At 37.6% G+C, this 19,043-nt stretch overlaps 1 protein-coding gene and 1 pseudogene across 2 annotated transcripts in view; both read right to left on the bottom strand.

Moving 5' to 3' along the window:
- Positions 1 to 19,043, bottom strand: part of Osbpl1a (oxysterol binding protein like 1A) — a 179,880-nt gene that overhangs the window by 146,213 nt on the left and 14,624 nt on the right. For both annotated transcript variants that reach the window (XM_010643791.1, XM_033757581.1), the window contains 2 exons: positions 6,162 to 6,273; positions 2,487 to 2,572 (listed from right to left, as the gene is read on the bottom strand). In XM_010643791.1, the coding sequence (XP_010642093.1) occupies positions 2,487 to 2,572; positions 6,162 to 6,273 (198 nt within the window). The remainder of the gene's footprint in view (positions 1 to 2,486; positions 2,573 to 6,161; positions 6,274 to 19,043) is intronic.
- Positions 12,921 to 13,908, bottom strand: LOC104876008 (annotated as a pseudogene).

The following is a 19,043-nucleotide window of genomic DNA, read 5'->3' as shown; positions in this document are numbered from 1 at the left end:
CCAAAACACTGTCCCTTCTCTGTATGCTCTAGATGGACGGCATTCCTTTCAGTAATTACTGTTCCTCAAAATTTAGAAAAACATATTCCTTCATGGGGTCTTACATATTTTGTTTCAATTTGGCTTAAAAACGTTTAAAGTTGTCCTTACATTAACTATATGCTATAAAAAACTAGATTCTTATCCAGCAGCTTTCAGTAAGGGATGAAGATGTAAGTCAAATTCAGGGAGGGGGGACAACCAGTATTTAAAATGTATCCTGTTTAAACCATCTTTTTTACCTTTATTAAATTTATTGGTACATATTATGTATACAACACGGTTACATTCATCATTGGGATCTTGTACCTATACATGACTTATCAGGTTCTTATTTTTCCCCATTCCCCAGCCCTCCCACTCTTCCCTGTTTACAAAAACATTGTTTCCATGTTTTCCCTTTTTACCTTTTCCCTACTCCTCCCACTTCCTCTACTTGTTTAGACTTTTCTTCCTATTACACAATATCAATTATATATTTTAATCCTTATTTACACTTTTAGTTTTTCACACCAGAGAAACTATTCGGTGTTTATACATGTGTAACTTATTCATTTCACTTGAGTATGGTCTCACTCAAAGTGCATCCACTTAGCTACAAATCTCTAGTTTCTCATTCTTTATGGCTGAGTAGTACTCCATTTTATTTTAAAAAACATCTTTATCCAGTCTCTAGCTGATGGGCAACTGGGCTGTTTCCAAGTCTTAGCTATTACAAACTGTGGCACTATAAACATGAGTGAGCATATATTGCTGTGAAATGATTCTTTTCACTTTTTTGGGAAGATACCCAACAGAGGAATAGCTGGGTGAAACGGGACTTCTAATCCTAGTTGTCTGAGGTATCTCCATATTGATTTCCATAGTAGTTGCACCAGTCTGCACTCCCACCAACAATAAAGGATTCCTATCTCCCCACAACCCCAGCAGCATTTGTTATTGGTTGATTTCTTGATAGCAGCCATTCTTGCAGGGGTGAGGTGGAATCTCAGTGTTGTTTTCATCTGCGAATGACCAGTGATGTTGAACATTTTTTCATATGTTTATTTACTGCTTTTACTTCTTTGTCTGAGAAATGCCTGTTTATTTCAGATACCCATTTTTTAAATGGGTCTTTATATTTGGGGGGGATCTGATTTTTTTGAGTTCTTTGTATATTCTAAATAGTAGACCTTTGTCTGAGGAACAGCTGGTAAAAATTTTTTCCCACATTGTGGGTTGTCTCTTAGCTCTGCTTGTGATTTCTCTGGCAGTGTAGAAGCTTTTTAAAATGAAATCCCAACTGTTGATTCTTTGTGCTAGTTCCCACGCTACTGAGGATTTGTTCATAAAGTCTTTTCCTATGCTGCTACCTTCAAGAGTTCTACCTATCTTCCAGCAAGTTTAGTGTTTCGTTTTTAACACTTATATCTCTATTCAACATGGATTTTAGTTTAGTGCATGGTGAAAGATAAGGGGCTAGTTTTACTCTTTGACAAGTTGAAATCCAGTTTTTCCAACATCATTTATTAAAGAGTCTTTCTTTCCTCCAGAGAGGGTGTTTGGCTCCTTTGTCAAAGATGAGGTAGTTGAGTATGTCAGATGTTTCTGCATCTTCTAATCTATTCTACTAATCCTCAAGTCTGTTTGCCAGTACCATGATATTTTTATCACAGTGGCTTTGGAGTATACTTTCAATCTGGGGATTGTGATACCCACTGCCATGCCTCTGTTGCCTAGAATTGATTTTCCTATTCTAGGTCTCTTCTGTTTCCAAATTAATTTTCAGATTGCTTTCTCTAGTTCTATGAAATAAACTGTTGGGATTTTAATAGGGATTGCACTGAATCTGAATAGCAGTTCTGGAAGTATGACCATTTTCACTATATTGATTCTTCCCACCCAAGAACAAGGGATGTTTTTCCATTTTCTTATATCCTCTTTAATCTCTTTTTTAGTGTGCTGTATTTTTCAGTGTAGAGGTCTTTTGTCTCCTTTGTTAGATTGATTACCAGATATTTAATTTTTTTGGATGCTATTTTGAAAGGGATTATTTCCCCTATCTGACTCTCAGTGAGATGGTTATTTGTGTACAAGAAGGCTACTGATTTTTGAGTATTTACCTTGTATAGAGCTACCTACTGAATCTGTCAATCAAGTCTAGAAGTCTTTTGGCGGAGTTGAGTTGTCTATGCAGAGTATGAGATCATCAGCAAATAATGACAGTTTCACTTCTTCATTTCCTATCTTTATTGCTTTTATTTCTTTCTCTTGTTTAATTGCTGTGGCTAATGTTTCCAAAACTAAACTATTACCACCTCAATGTTGCTAGATATTTAAGGACATTTGTGCCTTTATTGTGATCTCTGAAAGTTTTTTGACTCCACAATTCATTAAATTATGAACATAACATTAAGTAAAAAATTCCCAAAATATAAAGAAATAATGCCTTTGGTTTGTTGTTTTACCAGAGTTGTGAGATCTGCTATTTTGCCTTCTCTTGCTGCTGCTAAGAGCAATTCTTCAAGTTTTCTTTGTTGAGTCCTTTCTACTGCTGCAAAAAGAAAAACATATATATATGTTTTACTCTACCGCTAGTCAGGATCTTACTAGCAAGTTCATTATAAAGATGCATAAAAAAATAAGTGACCTAGTGAGAAAAATAATGTTATTAACTATAATTTAAACACAAGCTATGTTATTCTCACTGCTTTCCACTGCCGATGAGTCTGATTTCCTTTGGACTGGGATGAAATTAAGTTTTCAATTCAGAGGGCTTTAGGTGTTTTACTTACAATAATACTCAATGCAAATTATGAATTACTTTTCCATATTGAAATACTATTATATATTTGCTTTGGACAGGTAGGCAACTGGGGTCCATACCTTCCAGAATCTTACAATGAGAAAAGTAACAATATTGGAGCTGGGTGTAGCAATACAGGCCTGTAATCCCAGCTGAGGCAGGAAGATCACAAACTCAAGCATAGTTTGCGTAACTTAGCAAGGCCCTGTCTAAAAATATAAATAAATAGTGAGTTGGGGATGTAGCTCAGTGCAAAGGCCCTAGGTTCATTCCCCAGTACCAAAAAAAGAAAAATTATTTAGGTAGAAATATACAATATCAATTTACTTACTTTCATTTAAGGATATAAAATTAATTTTATTTAACAAATACCACAGCACTTACTATATGCCACAGACTCTCTACATAGATGTAAGCTCTCAATATTTTCTTTGTTTCCTGGGAATCACTGGGTTCCTTAGTTTTTTCCTCTGATTCTACAGCACTAAACTGTAAGCTCTTCAAGACTGGTGGCATCCCTACCCCTCTTGTCCATACTTCTACTACTGTATGTGTTAATCTGAGCTGTAATTTATTCCCTCAGTCCACAGGTACCATATCTGTGGATTCAACCAGCACAGATTGAAAATATTTTTTAAAAAATCTGTGTGTACACATGTACATATTTTTTATTATTTCCTAAACAATACAGCCTAACAACCATTTACATAGTATTCACATTGTATTAGGTATTACAAGTAATGTAGAAATAATTTAAACCACACAGGAGGATATTCTTCTGTTATATACAAATATATTGTATATAAGGAATGTGAACCTCTGTGGATTTTGCTATACTATGATACCCTTGAACTAATTCACCACAGATACTAAGTAACAACTAAACTTATGTGGTTATGTAATAAAACATCCTTGTTTTTAAGAAAAACATGTCAAAGTATTTAGGGGTAAAGTATCACTGTGTCTGCAAAGTTCTCTCATATGCGTCACCAGAAAAAAATAAAAAGTAAAAAACATAAATCATATATAAAAGGATAAACCAGATGCAACTAAATGCTAGTAATTGTTGAATCTAAGTGAAGGATTCACAAGTGTTCATTGTATCTTTTTCCTTTTTGGTGGTAATGGATATTGAACCCAGGAATGCTGAGCTACACCTCAGCCGTTTTTAAAATAGAGCCTCGCCAGGGACTTAGATCAGTGGTTCCGGCGCCTGCCTCAGAAGCACAAGGGTCCGAGTTCCATCCCTGGTACCAAAAGAAACAAACAAGATAGAGTCTCACTAAGTTACCCGGGCTGGCCTAGAACTTAGAATCTTCCTGCCTCAACTTCCCAAGTAACTGGGATTACAGGCATGAGTCACCACACAAAGCACGTATTACCCCTAATGTATATCCATAAATTGGAAATTTTTCAAAATAAAAAAGCAAATAAAAGAGAAAGAAGGTTTTCTCCAACGAGAGACGAGTACTAGTCTATCCTCTCCCCAAATACCTGTAGTCATGGAAAACTCACTACACCTTTAAAGGCAAGCTACAACATTTTTAACAACACACTGCACCCTAAGACAAACTTCATGGGTCTCCATCAACTGCACCATCCACTTGCTGTGGTTCTGCCACAAAAAAGATCATCCCTCTCTCAAACCGCAGTTCTTCAGATATTCAGGTATGATTTCGTTGTGCCTCCCTATGTTAGTCTCTCTGGGGTAAAACATTTCCTACTTCTTTGTACATTATCTATTACCTGGTTTCTGCATGTACTTCCTGCAGTTCCCAAATTGATACACTCTATGGCTCTATGCCATGAATGGTTCTACATCCAGCTAAGGTGATCTCATTAAAATAGATCATTATCTCTTGCCATTACTTTCTAAACAATACAGTATAACAACTGGAAATGGTCAGATGATTCTGTATTTCCCAGGCTAGACCCACATGACCTGACAAAACATATTAACTGTAAAATTAACTATACCCTTGCCCTTGGACCCTTTGGCATTTGGAAAAAGCCTTACAGCATTCTTTACAGTTTTCCCCTTTCAAATGTCAGCTTGTCAGACTAACTTAACATTCCAGTCTGTCAGGAAAACTTCAGTTCTGGGTTCTCATCTTGATACATTAAAATGATACTATAGGACCAAAGACAGCCGCCTCAACCTCTCAATTAAATAACATTCATTAAAGGGCAGGGACCACATATAATATATTCTGCATGTCCCAAAAATCATGATACAGTGCCTCATAAAAGATGTTAGATGTCTATGTGCTTTTCTGTTGACAATTAGTTCATTTTAAATGCAGGAACAAGTGAAGACACTGATCTTGTCTGACAAGCAGAAGCTATTCTGTAACTACAGAACAAGTGAGAAGAGTTCAATTCTCAAGCCCAAGTGGAAAACAGTAAAACTGCAGGGCCTGGGTTTTTATACAGATAAAAACACCAATAATAAAATTAATAAATCAAAACCCTTTATATACAAAATAACATCTCTCCCATCTCTTAATTTCGAGGAAAAGAAAAATGGGACACTAGAAACTAAAATTCAAATTCAGTATCTTTATTCATAAAGTAGAAACTGAGGCTCTTATTTTCTCTATATTAGAAATACTACCCAAAAATAATTATTGCAAATCCTGGCCAGTTAAAGAAAAATACTATTGCATAAGTATTTCCCAATATAAGTATGGAAATAAATCTTTTTTAAAATTTTTGGAACTGGGTATTGAACTCTCAGAAAGAAATATTCTTGTTTCAAAGTATTTTACAGAAATCCCTCTGAGTTATTACAAGCTCACAGGTCTAAAATGCAATTTAATCTCTGACTACCTAACGATGATGCTGATCCATCAAGAAATTACTGTCATCTGTTAATACTACAGTGAAGCCCTCAGGAAGAAAGAGCCACCACAACCAGCTCCCCACTACCACAGGAGCCCAACTGCTACAAGCTTCTCTGTCTGACTCTTTGGTTTTCCTTTAAAATCAAGCTTTAGGGCTGGGAATTTAGCTCAGTGGTGCCAGCGCCTGCCTGGCAAGCATAAGGTCGTGAGTTTGATCCCCAGAACCTAAATAAATAAATATCAAGCTTTATCCACTTATTGGCCATATTCCCTCATGTTTCCCTTTTAGTTTGGCTTTTGGGAAGAGTTTAAAAGCTACAGCTGAGGAAACTCTCATATAGATATATACTAGTCTAAACAATTACTCCACAATGACAGTATCAGTAGAATATACTAATATGGCTGTCATCTATTTTGATACTTCAGAAGTCGATTTACTCATATTCTAGACCTGAGCTATAAAGTAAATTTATGTTAATATTCACAGTATTTACCTTCAAGCATGTTCCTGATTTCTTTGTCATGAGTGGCTTCTTTTGCTGTCTGTCCACTCCCATTTACCACTGTAGTATCAGCATTATATTCTAAGAGAAGCATCACCAACTCCTAAATAGAAAAAAAAAAAATTCAGCTGTTATTAAGCTACAACTTTATTGCATTACAACTGTTTCTCAAATTACAAATGCCTAGTATTTCTATAATGAAAAAAGTACTAAGAATCTCTAGCACATCAATTATTCTACACTAAGTATTCAACCAATTCTGATAACTAATAACTGCCCAAATAAATATTAATTCATAATACTCAGCCTTAGTCTGTTGAAAACAAAGTTTTATATTATCCATTTCTTATTTTATAGGAATCTCTGAGGCTTACAGCATGTACTCTGAGTTTATTACTTTGACGATGATACATACTGTAATAACTATTATTTGCTTATATTTGAATTGTCGTAAAAATAAATTTAATAATTAAAGAACAAACCCATAGCCAACTTCTATAATTATTTTTTTCTATAATTATTTTAAAGTAAAGTTTTTACCAAAACTTTAGTTTTACTATATTGTTTTATTAAATTCATGTGGTCAAACTAAAGGTGCAAGTAGACAAATCCATCATTTAAATTAGAACATGCTGAGCTGCTGGGCGTGGTGGTGCACACCTGTAATCCCAGCACTCAGGGAGGCTGAGGCAGGAGGATCACTGTGAGTTCGAGACCAGCCTGGGCTACACAGTGAATTCCAGGTCAGTCTCAACTACATAGTGAGACCCTGTCTCAAAAAAACCAATCAATCAATAAATAAATAAATAAAAATTGGAACATGCTGTATATCTACTTAATTGCATTTCTTAATGGGCTATTAAGAAAAGTAATTTGTCCAACAGACTTAGTTTTTCCAACTTAGACACTCACAAGAAATACAGAAGTATTCTCTGAAGTGACAGAGACTAACAGGATACACCACTCCTGAAGGAGTAGTACATAGGAAGTGACCTCCTAACATCAATATTCAACAACGCAGAATATTATTCATGTTTATTCCTAACTGGTTTTTTTAGAAATTTCAAGTTGGTAATGTACGTAAGTCCAGATCACTGAGTCAGTTCACAATTAAGACAGCAGACAATAGCAGGCAATATCAGAAATCTGATTTTTCTTTTTTTGAGATTCATGGCCACTGGTTAGGGCTGCTGGCAACACCCATCCTTGGCCCCACATTAAGTGCTCTTCTAACTCCCACGCTGCTGGTGCTAATGACCTGAAGGAACATCTTCTCATATTCTAGGACTTGCATCTTTCCTCTGGGTCATAGAATTAATTATTTTATTTTTATGGTTAAAAAAATGCTTAGATAACATCTAAAAGAATACAATAAAAAGAAAATACTGCACTCATTCTCCTAGTCACCTATGGCCAACATAAACATTTTGGTGGATTTCTTTCAAATAATTTTCCTATACATAATTTTCAGATTTTCTTAAACGTAATTTACTCATTTGAGATAGTTGTTTTGTTATATGCCTTTCACCTAATACATATCTTCCATTACATTATGCAGTTTATAAACACTGTTCATAGCTATTATTCTATAAAATGTTCTATGTTTTGAAAATAGGGAAATAGTTAAGAAATTTCCTATTGTTTTGCTAAAGTGAATTCTTACAAAATACCTTAACATTTCCTATCATTTTACAGAGAACATTTTGGAAGAAGTATTTTTAAACTTCACGTAAGTATTTCATAAAAGGAGAACAATCCACAGAATGGTAAAAATGATTTACAAATCATATCTGATGAGAGACTTGTATATAGAATATATAAAGGAACGTCTACCACCTGCCAATAAAAAGACGAATAATCCAATACTAAAATGGGCAAAGGTAGCAATGAGCTATCTAAAAGGGAATCTAGGGATGGTACCGAGACACCTCTGCTTTCCGAAGCCCTACATGTGAAGGCTGTAAGCTCCCAGAAAGGTGAAATCACATTACAATGGGTTCTCACTCCGAGAATCAAAATCAAAGGATCAGAAGGTAACTCAAGAGTCCGGTGACTGGATCTCTACCACACTGGCATCAACTAAACACCGAAAGGGACATCACTGCCTGTTTTTAATAGGTCAATGGACAGCATAGGCTTTAATTTTTAAGAGTGCTACAGAATAAAAAATGTTCAAAAAAGCTAGTTTCCTTTAAGCCTAAATGTGCTTCAACATGCCCAAATTAAAGACCATCCTGTTTTCTTTAGCACCTGTGCAGATAACAACTTTATCTCTCAAGATCTGGGATTCTGGGGCTGGAACTCACATACTGCATGCCAAAGGCCCTGAGTTCATCCCCCAAACCATAAAGGGGGCCTGGAATTTTCATCTAGTCCAAGGAGTCTGTGGTGTTCGAAGTCCAATTACACCTTCTTCTCTCCCTTTCATCACCGAGTATGTTGTGCTCTTCTGAACCTCAGGCATCTCTCCACATCCCTTTTATTAATTATTCTCGCAACACGCTTATGTGCTTAACGCTATACAAGCCTCTACAGAGAAAACATTCCTAAATATTCAATACTGAAGGGATTTTAATAGAGAAAGCTGTGACAAAATTGGGTCTGAGCTAGGATGCTGACTGGGGCACCTGCAGAGGATGGAACTGAGAGTAGCAGGTCAGGAAAATGACTGTGGCGTGAAGCAATATAGGTTAAATGCCATGAGTATATTCCCAAGTGCTGGCAGTAGAAAGGAGGATTTACAGTGAAAATGATTTCAAAAATCAATTCAAATATTGCACAGGGCCCAGGCGTGGAGGAAGATGGGTCCCATCTTAGATGCCTGAAATTTCAGAAACCTGAGGGGCAGCATGGAGCTGACCAAAGGCTCTGGCTGCCTCAGAGAAGTGTGAGGTGAAATTACGGATTTCCAGAACCCTAACCCCGGAAGAAAGAAAAAAAAAAAAAGCCGGAAGCAAGAGTAGATTGGTTCATGGAGGAGAAAAGTTTCCAGAGAAAGAGGAAGAACATTTAATACGAAAAAGACAACAGGATATGTGTAAAGAAGAGTGTCATTTTAGGGGAAAAAAAATATGTCAGGATCCACAAAAGCATCCAGAGAAGTATCAAGGGAAAGAGATGGTGCAAAGCCTCCTCTGAGAAGGATCAGCTTGGTTAGAAGTGCTGCTGCAGAAAAATCTGAAAACAGAAACTTTTATACTTAGGAAATACTGATGGCTTTTCAAAATATTCCAAATACTGGTGGAGCAAAGACCCAGACTAGAAAGGGCACTAAGGAAGTTGAGGAAGAGAGTGTAGATATATTTCAATGATTATTTTAACATCGGGGCTCAGACAAGCTCCTGCTCACAGAAGGCTTCCAACCCAACCTCTAGCATTTGCCACCCCTCACTCTGACACCCCTGCTCGATGTACAGACCTCCTGCACTTCCACCTCCTGTATTCTGCGCATCATCACAATTCTGAAGGGTGTGGTCTATTTTCTTCACCACTGGACCCCTGCATCTGACACAGTGGCTAATTATATTTGCCTGTGTATTCCTAAAGACTTTTGCTTAAAATACTGCTGGCCTGAGAAGCGTTTGGAACATTTGTCAAATAAGAAGTTACAGGAGTAAAGTATTAGCCTTGAGCCTGAAATTATATATGTATATATTTTTAGTAGGTTGATATTATAACATTTATTAAAATAATGCTATGGGTTAATAGAAACAGTAAAGAACCAAAGTTAAAATGCAAGCCATGTAAAATTCCAACTAAAACTCAAACCTGTCTAACATATTCATTCATTAGCTAACTAAAAGCCCAAAAGAGACAAAACATTCAGTATAATAAAGTACTGCAAAACAACTGGAAATTTTCAGTTATCAAAACTGTGGGTTTTGCATTTTGTATCCTTTTCTCAATCAAGAAAAAAATTCTTTTTGAATGTTATATAATATACATATAAAACAGGATAGAAAAATACATTATAACTTGTAACAATAGCTGTAAATACATTATCCTACATGGTTCTCATAGCTAATAGGTTGGTTATGGTATATACACAGCATGAAACTATTATGGTAATAAAGAATAGACAAAAAATACATGTCAGCTGTATAACATACAAGTGGCACTACCGTCTACCCATGCTAAAAATTACATAATACTGTCAGAAAAAAAGTCTTAAAAACTACAATAAGAAATAAATTTTAAAAAATAATACTGAGAACCAAGGCATTCAGAGATTTCAAAAGATGTGTTTTATTTTCAGTTGATCTGAAAATTTTTCACCTAAGTTTTCAAACATTTGTTCTGAGCCAACATTACTTGTAAATGTCACATATTTATTATTTCACAAATTACTTCCCCCTACCATAAAAGACCTTTGATAAACATCTAAAATGTCCAGGTATAACCCGGTTTGAGATGAAAATGGATCAATACTGGTATCGTTTTTAACTATCACCTCCAGTGTTTGAGTGTCGCAAATTTATTAAACCAACCAAACACAATAAAAATCAAAATGGCACAGCATATATTGTAAATAAATCAAAACAACTGTCAACTGTGTGTGTAACAGAAAGACGAAGCAGTGGCACATTAAACCAAAGTTAGCTGAGTATGAAAGAATGACTGTCCAGCCGGGGGTTTAGCTCAGTGGTTCTGCCGTGTGCCTTGCAAGCACAAGGTCTGAAGGTCGATCCCCAGTACGAAAAAAGAATGTCTATTGCATGGTACATAAACTGAAAACAGTTCCAAGTGAGACAGATAATGGAGGGGTCACCATGAAGGTGCCAACTGAGCTTCCTGCTGACCTTGACTGTGAAGCTTTGAAGGTGTGGGAGATGGAATGAGCTGATGAGCTGGAAGTCCACTGCCACTTGAGATCTGCCATCTCAAGTGGCTTGGTACGGAACAGTGAATGATTATTTCCTCAAGTGTTTAGGGATAGGCTTTGCACACAGATTGTTTTAACTGCAAAACTGACTGCACTTCATGAGAAACTGGAAGCTTAAACTGAAATGCAGTTAAGTGTTTACATACACAGTGATGCTATTTTTCCACATTCTTTTAATGTTAAAAAAAGGGACAAAAATATATATGTATATGTATAGAAGGAAGGAAAAGCAGTTACTACACCAGCAGAGAGATGAACTACACAGTTATCTGGGATGATATAAAAGTCTGACTAAATTTGGGTTATTACAAAATTCTGTTTTCCAGAATGAAAATCACAAAGATTTATTTTGTGAAAAAGTTTGCTAGATATACTAGTATCTCCAATTAAAACACCCAATGCATCGCCCTTCTCCAAATTACAATAAAGCTATAATTTTGTAATTTTTGATCCGATGTACAGATCTTACATAATTTCTATCTCAAAATCCTTTGGGCTAACACTAAAGACTGTAAGAAAAGTACTCAATTATGTTTTCTAAAAGAATGATGTTTTAAAACTAGTCACACATTAGTTATCAAATTTTTTCACAGTATCAGATTTGGCAAATTTGCGTCAAAATAACACGGCACAAATCATAAAACTGAAACCATCAACTCATTTGTCTCCCCTCCTATCTTCATTCACATACTGGGCGACTGAGTAACATGCATTAACTTTTATTGCAAGGAGGGGCTGATCTCACAAGACACTTGACTAAATGATCATGAAGGAAAATAAGGCACTTTCTTTTCTTCAGACTTATTACAATACTTAAATAATAAAACAAAGACAAAAAGGCTGTTCTGGTCACTTCTTGACAACCACGAGAAAAAATTACTTAGTGAAATAAAGGGTTTCTTTGGGGTTTTTTTGTAACACTTGAAAGTATAAAATGCTACATTTCCAAAAATATTTTTCTGCACCAGAACCCCTGTATAGTAAAAGTATCTACTTTTTGTTCATTTGTTTCAATGCACTACACTTTATCTACAATTTCATTACATGTAGACAGCAAATAAGCAAGCGTGGCTTTTACATCCTTAATTTTTTTCTATACAGGGAGGTTTAAAAAAATACTTGAACTGTTTGCCCAGTTATATGACACATAATGGATGTACCTAGTTCTCATATATATTTGTAAGGAGGTATAACAAAGTTTCAGTAATTTTTACTCAGATATTCATCTTTTTTAAAAATAGTGTTGCAGTTTTGTTCTTTGCATTACTTTTCAAACTCCTTAAGTTTTTTTTTTCCTCATGGCACACTTTTCTAATACTTCAAATTTTGGCAGGCAATATAAAAAAGGCTGTAACTTTTGCTCTTTGAGGGCACTGTAGTGACTAAACAGCTTATCAAATTTTGAATACTTTTTGAAATCACTTCACAATGACATTCCTGACCAAAGGTTCATGCATGATGTATCATCATACACAGAGCTTTGACTTCTGAGAAGAAAAAAGGTTCCTAGAAGTCTCACACAGCAACTGCCTCTGTCATGGAGTAGTTAAGGACCATGTCTCCCTTCTTAATGAAGCCCTTCTTACCATTCGCTTAGGGTGGGAGGCTGAGAGATGATCAGTGCTATGGGATGAGCTGCGCTTTACTGCTTTACTACTATTCAGTGCAGTCACCCAAACAGGGAGAAAAAAAAAAGCTGAGTTGGAGAACAATTTTTTTGCCTTTTGTTTGGTGAGATGGTAAGATGAACGGACAAGTGCCTCAGCTAGCTATACTGACGACCAGCATACAAAGGCGTTTACCAGTTAACTGATCAGCAGGAAGGCTTGGTCAAGTCATCACTGGGTGAAGAGTTCAGAGGTCATAGGTTAGTTGCCAGTGGCGGCTCAGTCTGCAGTCACAAGCTTTTGGTAAGGATAGACATGCATATCGTGCCTTCAAACTTTAGCAGCCACTACAACTAATACACCAGTAGGTTCAATAGGACACTCAAGGATCAATGTAGCTGGTTCTAACATGTACGGGTATTTATAAGGTGTGTAGATTAACACAGCCTTCGCCCTGGAGGAGGAGTTCCGTTTGGCATGACAGCAGTCTGTATCTGTCTGATCAAAGGCCTTATGGTAGGAGCAGCTGGTGTGGGAGTATGAAGGGCAGCTGGTGGAAGGACAGGTACAGGCCCAGCAATGATCCTTGGAGCAGCCTGGCTGTTGGTGATTTAATGCTGGCATCTCTGTTAGGCGCCATTCAGAATTGCAAGCTCCATCAGCTGCATCTTCTTCAGGCTATCTTCTGCTGCAGGTACCAGTAATTTCTTCACTTCTTCAAATGCTCTCTTCAGTTTGATCTCTGCTCTGTTCTGAGCATCTTCCACAGTGATAATAAGTACATGTAAATCTTCATTTAGATGCTCCCAATTGAGCTTGCCTCTATTTTGCTCCTCCTGCTTTTTATCTCTTTGAGCCTTTGCTGTGGACCATTATTCTACATCTGGTATCTTTTTCGAGCTGCTTAGCTGTAAGTGCTCTTGGTCCAAGGATTCTCCCTACAAAGTTAAATTCTGGGTATTCTTTTACAGGCACATAGTTTCTCTTATAACTGAACAATAGGTCCCACAGCATCGGGCAATTCTGCACTCCTTTTCTCTTACTGCCATTTAATGTGTCATTGTGCATGTCTTTCCATACTCCGCTCATTTCTTCGTGCAGCAGCCGCTTGAGGTGGTTGAAGATCCCGCAGAAGCTGGGCAGGCTACTCTTGAGCTTCGTCATTCATCAGCTGCATCAGGTAATCCAGGGTGGGCTTTGGCTTCTCCTTCGTTTCCATTTCCCTGACCATATTCCCACTACTGAGCCACATTCCCAGCCCCAGATTGCTTTTTAAACAACTTTATAAGATATAATTCACAGAGCATAAGTTTCATCCCATTAAAAAGTATACAATTCTGTGGCTTTTAATATATTCATAGAGTTGTGCAATCATCATCACTATCTAAATTTAGGACTTTTTCATCATCCCAAAAAGAAACCTAGTATCAGTTTTTACTCATTTCCCTTTTCCCCAAACCCCTGGCAACCACTCATCTCCACTCAGTTTCTATGGATTTGCCTATTCTGGACGTTTCTCAAAGGATAGTACAATAGGTAGCCTTTTGTGTTCAATTCTTTGGTGCAGCATGGTTCATTTACGTTTTGGCATGTATTAGTACTTTATTCTTTCTACTGGTGAATAATACTCTATTTTCTGGGCAGACTACATCTGGTTTACGCATTCACTAACTGATGACCATTTGCGCTGTTTCTACTTTTTGGTTGCTATAAAGAATGATGCTATGAACATTCCTGTGCACTGATTTTTAAAGATTACATTTTTTCCTATAAAATTACTGTTATGGTTTGGGTCTAAATAGTTCCCCAAAGCCTCCTGTGGTCTTGGGTAGCTTTTTCAGTGGTGGCTGAATCTAGAGTATGTGATGCTGGATTAAGGGCATGTAGTCACTAAACCAGTAATGACTGGCTTGGCACTGCTCTAAACTGGATAAAGGGGCAGAAAGATGCTGTTAAGTTTCCTGTAGATGCCATAAACTGTTTCTCCTCTGCAATGCCCCCTTTGCAATGGAGCCATTCAATTAAGAACTGAAACCTCTACAAACCGGGAGCTAAATAAACCCTTTCCTCCTTTAACTTTGGGTGTCGGGCATTCTGTCTCAGCAAGGAGATTGTAAAGTAATACAATTATGCTTTTAATCGATTCCACATGAAATTTTTTCCTAGTACAAGGGATTGAAGTCAGGGCTTCATACACACTAGGCAAGTGCTCTGCCACTGAGCTGCATCCTCAGTGTCAAAATGGAAAAAAATTTTTCAACAGAAAAAAACGATTCCCAAACCAAGGAACATGACTCTCTAGATTGAGGAGGCAGGAATGCCAAAAGTGTCCCCAGGAAGCTCGTCCCTGCTATCCATCCTGCACAATCCTCAGGACTGAGAATATGAAGGATTTTACTTCTGCAGTCAGAGCATGTCACCTGGCACATCTGGCTATAATAAAGGAAGTCTGTCCTGGGCAAACAACTTAAGCAAGCCCTCCAAAGGAGGCAGACGCTTCCTAGCAGAGAATGAAAGTGTGAGAGTCCACGGGGCTAAGACCTGAAAATGGTCTGTAGGAGCTGAGAATAATTCCTAGCCAACAGGAAGTCCTTCAAACTTCCAACAACCTAAGTGTGCTTGCTAGTGGCTCCCAAGCCCCAGATGGGAACACAGTCCAGATGACACCTTGATTTCATCCTCGTAGAACACTGAGCAGAGAATCCAGATAAGCTGCACACAGAATTCTGACCTCCTAAGTAACAAATGAGTGTTGATATAAGCCACTAAGTCTTAATGGTACTTAACATGCGTCAATAGAGATTTTAAATTCTAAAGGTAAACACGATAAAATTTTAGGACACAGGTGGCAAGGAAAGTTTTCATCTCACCCCAATAGCATTTTTAGCTGAGTTACATGGTTGCCTAAAATAAAGACTACTTTTCCCAGCTTTCCTTTAGCTAGTCTGGTCAGGTCACTGATCCGACCAATGGATTGAGAAACATTTTCCAAACAACATCTAGGCATTTTCCCTAAGAGGCTCGCATACATTCCCTGTCTTTTTTTCCCCCCCTCTAACCTGATTCTTAGCACTGGAATGCTCTCCAACCGGATGATACCATCAAAGCTACACACAGTGTAGTAAGACAGGAATCTCAAGTATTTGCCACCTACCCTATACTACCCCTATTGGACTTTGGTATGAGAGAGACCGTCTTGTACATCACTATTATTTTAGATTACCTACACTGAAATACTTCATGACTAAACCACAATCTGGTGACACATAAAGATCCAGAAATCAGAAGAACCATGGACTTCTCTGCAACACTGAAAGCTAAACAGTAACACAATGACTTCAAAGGTCTGAGAGAAAATGACTCCTAACCCAGAAATTATTGCCAAACTATCACTCAATCACACAGGTAAGAAGTCCATTCAAACGTTAATTCTCAGGAATGTTTTTGGAAAGCTCCTGAAGACTGGGCTAAAGGAAAGCAAGAGATCCAGGAAACAGGAAATCCAATTCAGGAGAAAGAATTCCTACAATGACTGGGAATTACAGTTCCAGAATGACAAGCATGTGTACAACTCCAGAGGACAACTGTCCAGGTGAGACAAGAAGACATGGGAGGCCTCGAGAGCTACTCAAGAAGTAATCATTACATGACACACATGACTATGGTGTAAGGCAGTATAATGAATGCCGGCACTCTTACAAAAGTTTAATGTAGATTATGCAATGAAAGAAAGAACTGATGAAGAAACCTGCAATTAATACCAGAAAGAAGGATTTATACAAAAACATAAAAAATAGGACCCTGAATGGCCCAAGCTAAAAGGTAGAATAGTCATGATAATACAAACTCAGTATTTAACCAAAGTCTAATTGTAGATTAAGAGAATGAAAACAGTGGAGTTTATCTATGCAGAGTAAGACAGGAAAAATAAAGAATGAAATATTTATCTGCCAGCAATAAGCAAGTAGAAAATCTAAGTTTAAAAAAGAATAACCAGGGCCAGGAATTTGGCTCAGTGGCACTGTGCCTGCCTCACAAGTGCAAGGTCCTGAGTTCAATCCCCATTACAAAAAAAAATAATAATAATAACCTAAGTACATTATTATAAATAAATAACTTAAGTACCTAAAAAAATCCCTAAAGTAACAGCTGAAAATATTAAAAAGAACTGTCTCTGGGGAATGTAAACAGAGTGGGCAGCCAAGGGGCAACAGTCATCAGTCCACTGGAAAGCCTCATGGTGTCATCTGGCATTTTAAAATCAACACATGCATGCACAGAGGTTTTCTTTACAACTCACAGTCTTAAAGCTTCCTGGACATTGTTAAATATTAAATGATGCACATAAGTCATAGGCACATGATTAATTATATGTCCAATGATTAGTAATGTCTGCAAAGTTACCACAAGAAAAGCCTGTTTCCTAAATTAATTGTAACTTAGATTTAGAAAACTGGAAAGAGCATCAGCTCTAATAAGACAAATCATATAGTCCACAGCACTGTAAGTTCTTGAGACCATGGGAGAACTGAAGTTGGAACCAAGCAGCCTGAAACCTATGGGAAGTGCTCCCAAGAGTACCAGCTCACTAGTAGAGGGTCTGGGGGAATAAGACAGGCCTGCCAGATAAGCAGATAAAAAGAATCTGGGCGAAAAAGGATGATCAAAGTAGTACTGCTGTCAATTACTCATCTAATTTTGCCTTAGGAATGTCACATTGTTAACCATTTCCATAACTCTCATTCCCACAAAGCTGGCCTCTGAACCTCCCAAGCAGAACCCGCTGTTCCTGTTAACTGCACTTGGCAGACTTCTGAGGGCCAGGTGTCATCTCCTGACCTCCACTGTTTCTGGATGCTTCCCTCCCCTGCCCATAGTGCTCAGGTCTGCAGTGGCATCTCACAGTAATCCCAGACCACAGAGAAGATACACAAATAAGCTTCTCAGCAGTGCTGATGCCTTTTCTCACTGTAATTTCCTTGGCTTTGGCCAACAATGTATCTTGTTTAGGACTCTCTGTGGCACATCACTGCCTGGTATGTTTTCTGGTCTTACATACTGCATCCAGTCTAGCCTGCTTGCTTCTCTACACCCAGTCTGCCATGGTATTTTGGGCATCTTAATATCTTAATATCTTAATGGGGGGAATCACCACTTTCTCCACGCTGCTAAGGTCCATCCAGGTATAACTCAATTTGTACCCTCAAAAGAAACCAATGAAGAGTTAGAAGTTGAGGATTGTTGGCTCAATGAAAGTCACGAACCCTAATCCGGTTTCTGGACTTGTTTCAACTTTAAACTTAGGACTATTTACTGAAGGAGGTGACACATTCTAGAAGGAACATTCTGTAACACGGAAGCAAACCTCCCTTGCTCTCAGACTGCTCCCAAAAAGACCTATGATTATTTATTCAAGTAACTGTACACTGGGGACAGGAGAACACACAACACTTCATGGACTGTTAGATACAAGGTCTGAATTGACACTGACACCAAGTGACCAAACATGTCACCAAGCAAGATAATAAACAACATCTTGGCCCAGGTCTAGCTCACAGTGCACGCACTGGGTTCAGAAACATACTCAGTGTCAATCTACTAGTCCCTGACTGTAAAATTGGCATAGTTTGAATTCTTCAGTCATCATTGTTAGTACAGCCTTCATATTGCTTCCTTGATCTATAGCCAAATGGAAGACCTTAAAACTACCCTCTTCTAGCCAGTGGCCAAGACAATGCAAAAACCAATTATCACATGGGAGGAATGCAAAGCTGACACTTCCTATTATAATTCCATTTAATTCACTTGTCTGCCACTGCAAACACTAGATGGTACATAGAGGAAAACAGGGGACTTCCAAAAACTTAACCAAATAGTATGCCCTCAATCACAGCCATTCTGCTAAATACACATCTTTGCTATAGAAAGTTAATACTATCTTAAGTACACAGCATACAGCAACTGGCACAGCAAATGTATTCTTTTCTATCCCTATCAGGAAAAAAAGATCAAAGTTTGCATTTACACGAACAGCGGATGTTTAGTTTTGCCTCACACTATCCAGGCACCCTACAAAACACCCCCGTCCACTTTATCAATGATACCAAGCTACTAGAACCAGACAAGCAAGAAAAGCCTAGAATGTCGAAAGTCTTAAGATACAGAACCAAGAAGATAGAAAGTAAATCTTACAAAAAATTCAAGGGCTCTGCCACAAGTAAATTTCAAAGTTCACTGGACTGGCCTGAGTAATTCCAGGACACAGGACAGTTCCTTAAAAGTAGAAAATACTGAGACATGGTGCCTGCCACTCATCTGTAATAGTAGCACTCAAGAGGCTGAGGAACAAGGACCTGAGTTTGATCCCCGGTGCCAAAAAAAAAA

The sequence above is a fragment of the Fukomys damarensis genome, unplaced genomic scaffold (assembly GCF_012274545.1).
Source record: "Fukomys damarensis isolate Sample0158 unplaced genomic scaffold, DMR_v1.0_HiC HiC_scaffold_30, whole genome shotgun sequence".
Lineage (NCBI taxonomy): Eukaryota > Metazoa > Chordata > Mammalia > Rodentia > Bathyergidae > Fukomys > Fukomys damarensis.
This window is presented reverse-complemented; position numbering and strand designations above follow the sequence as displayed.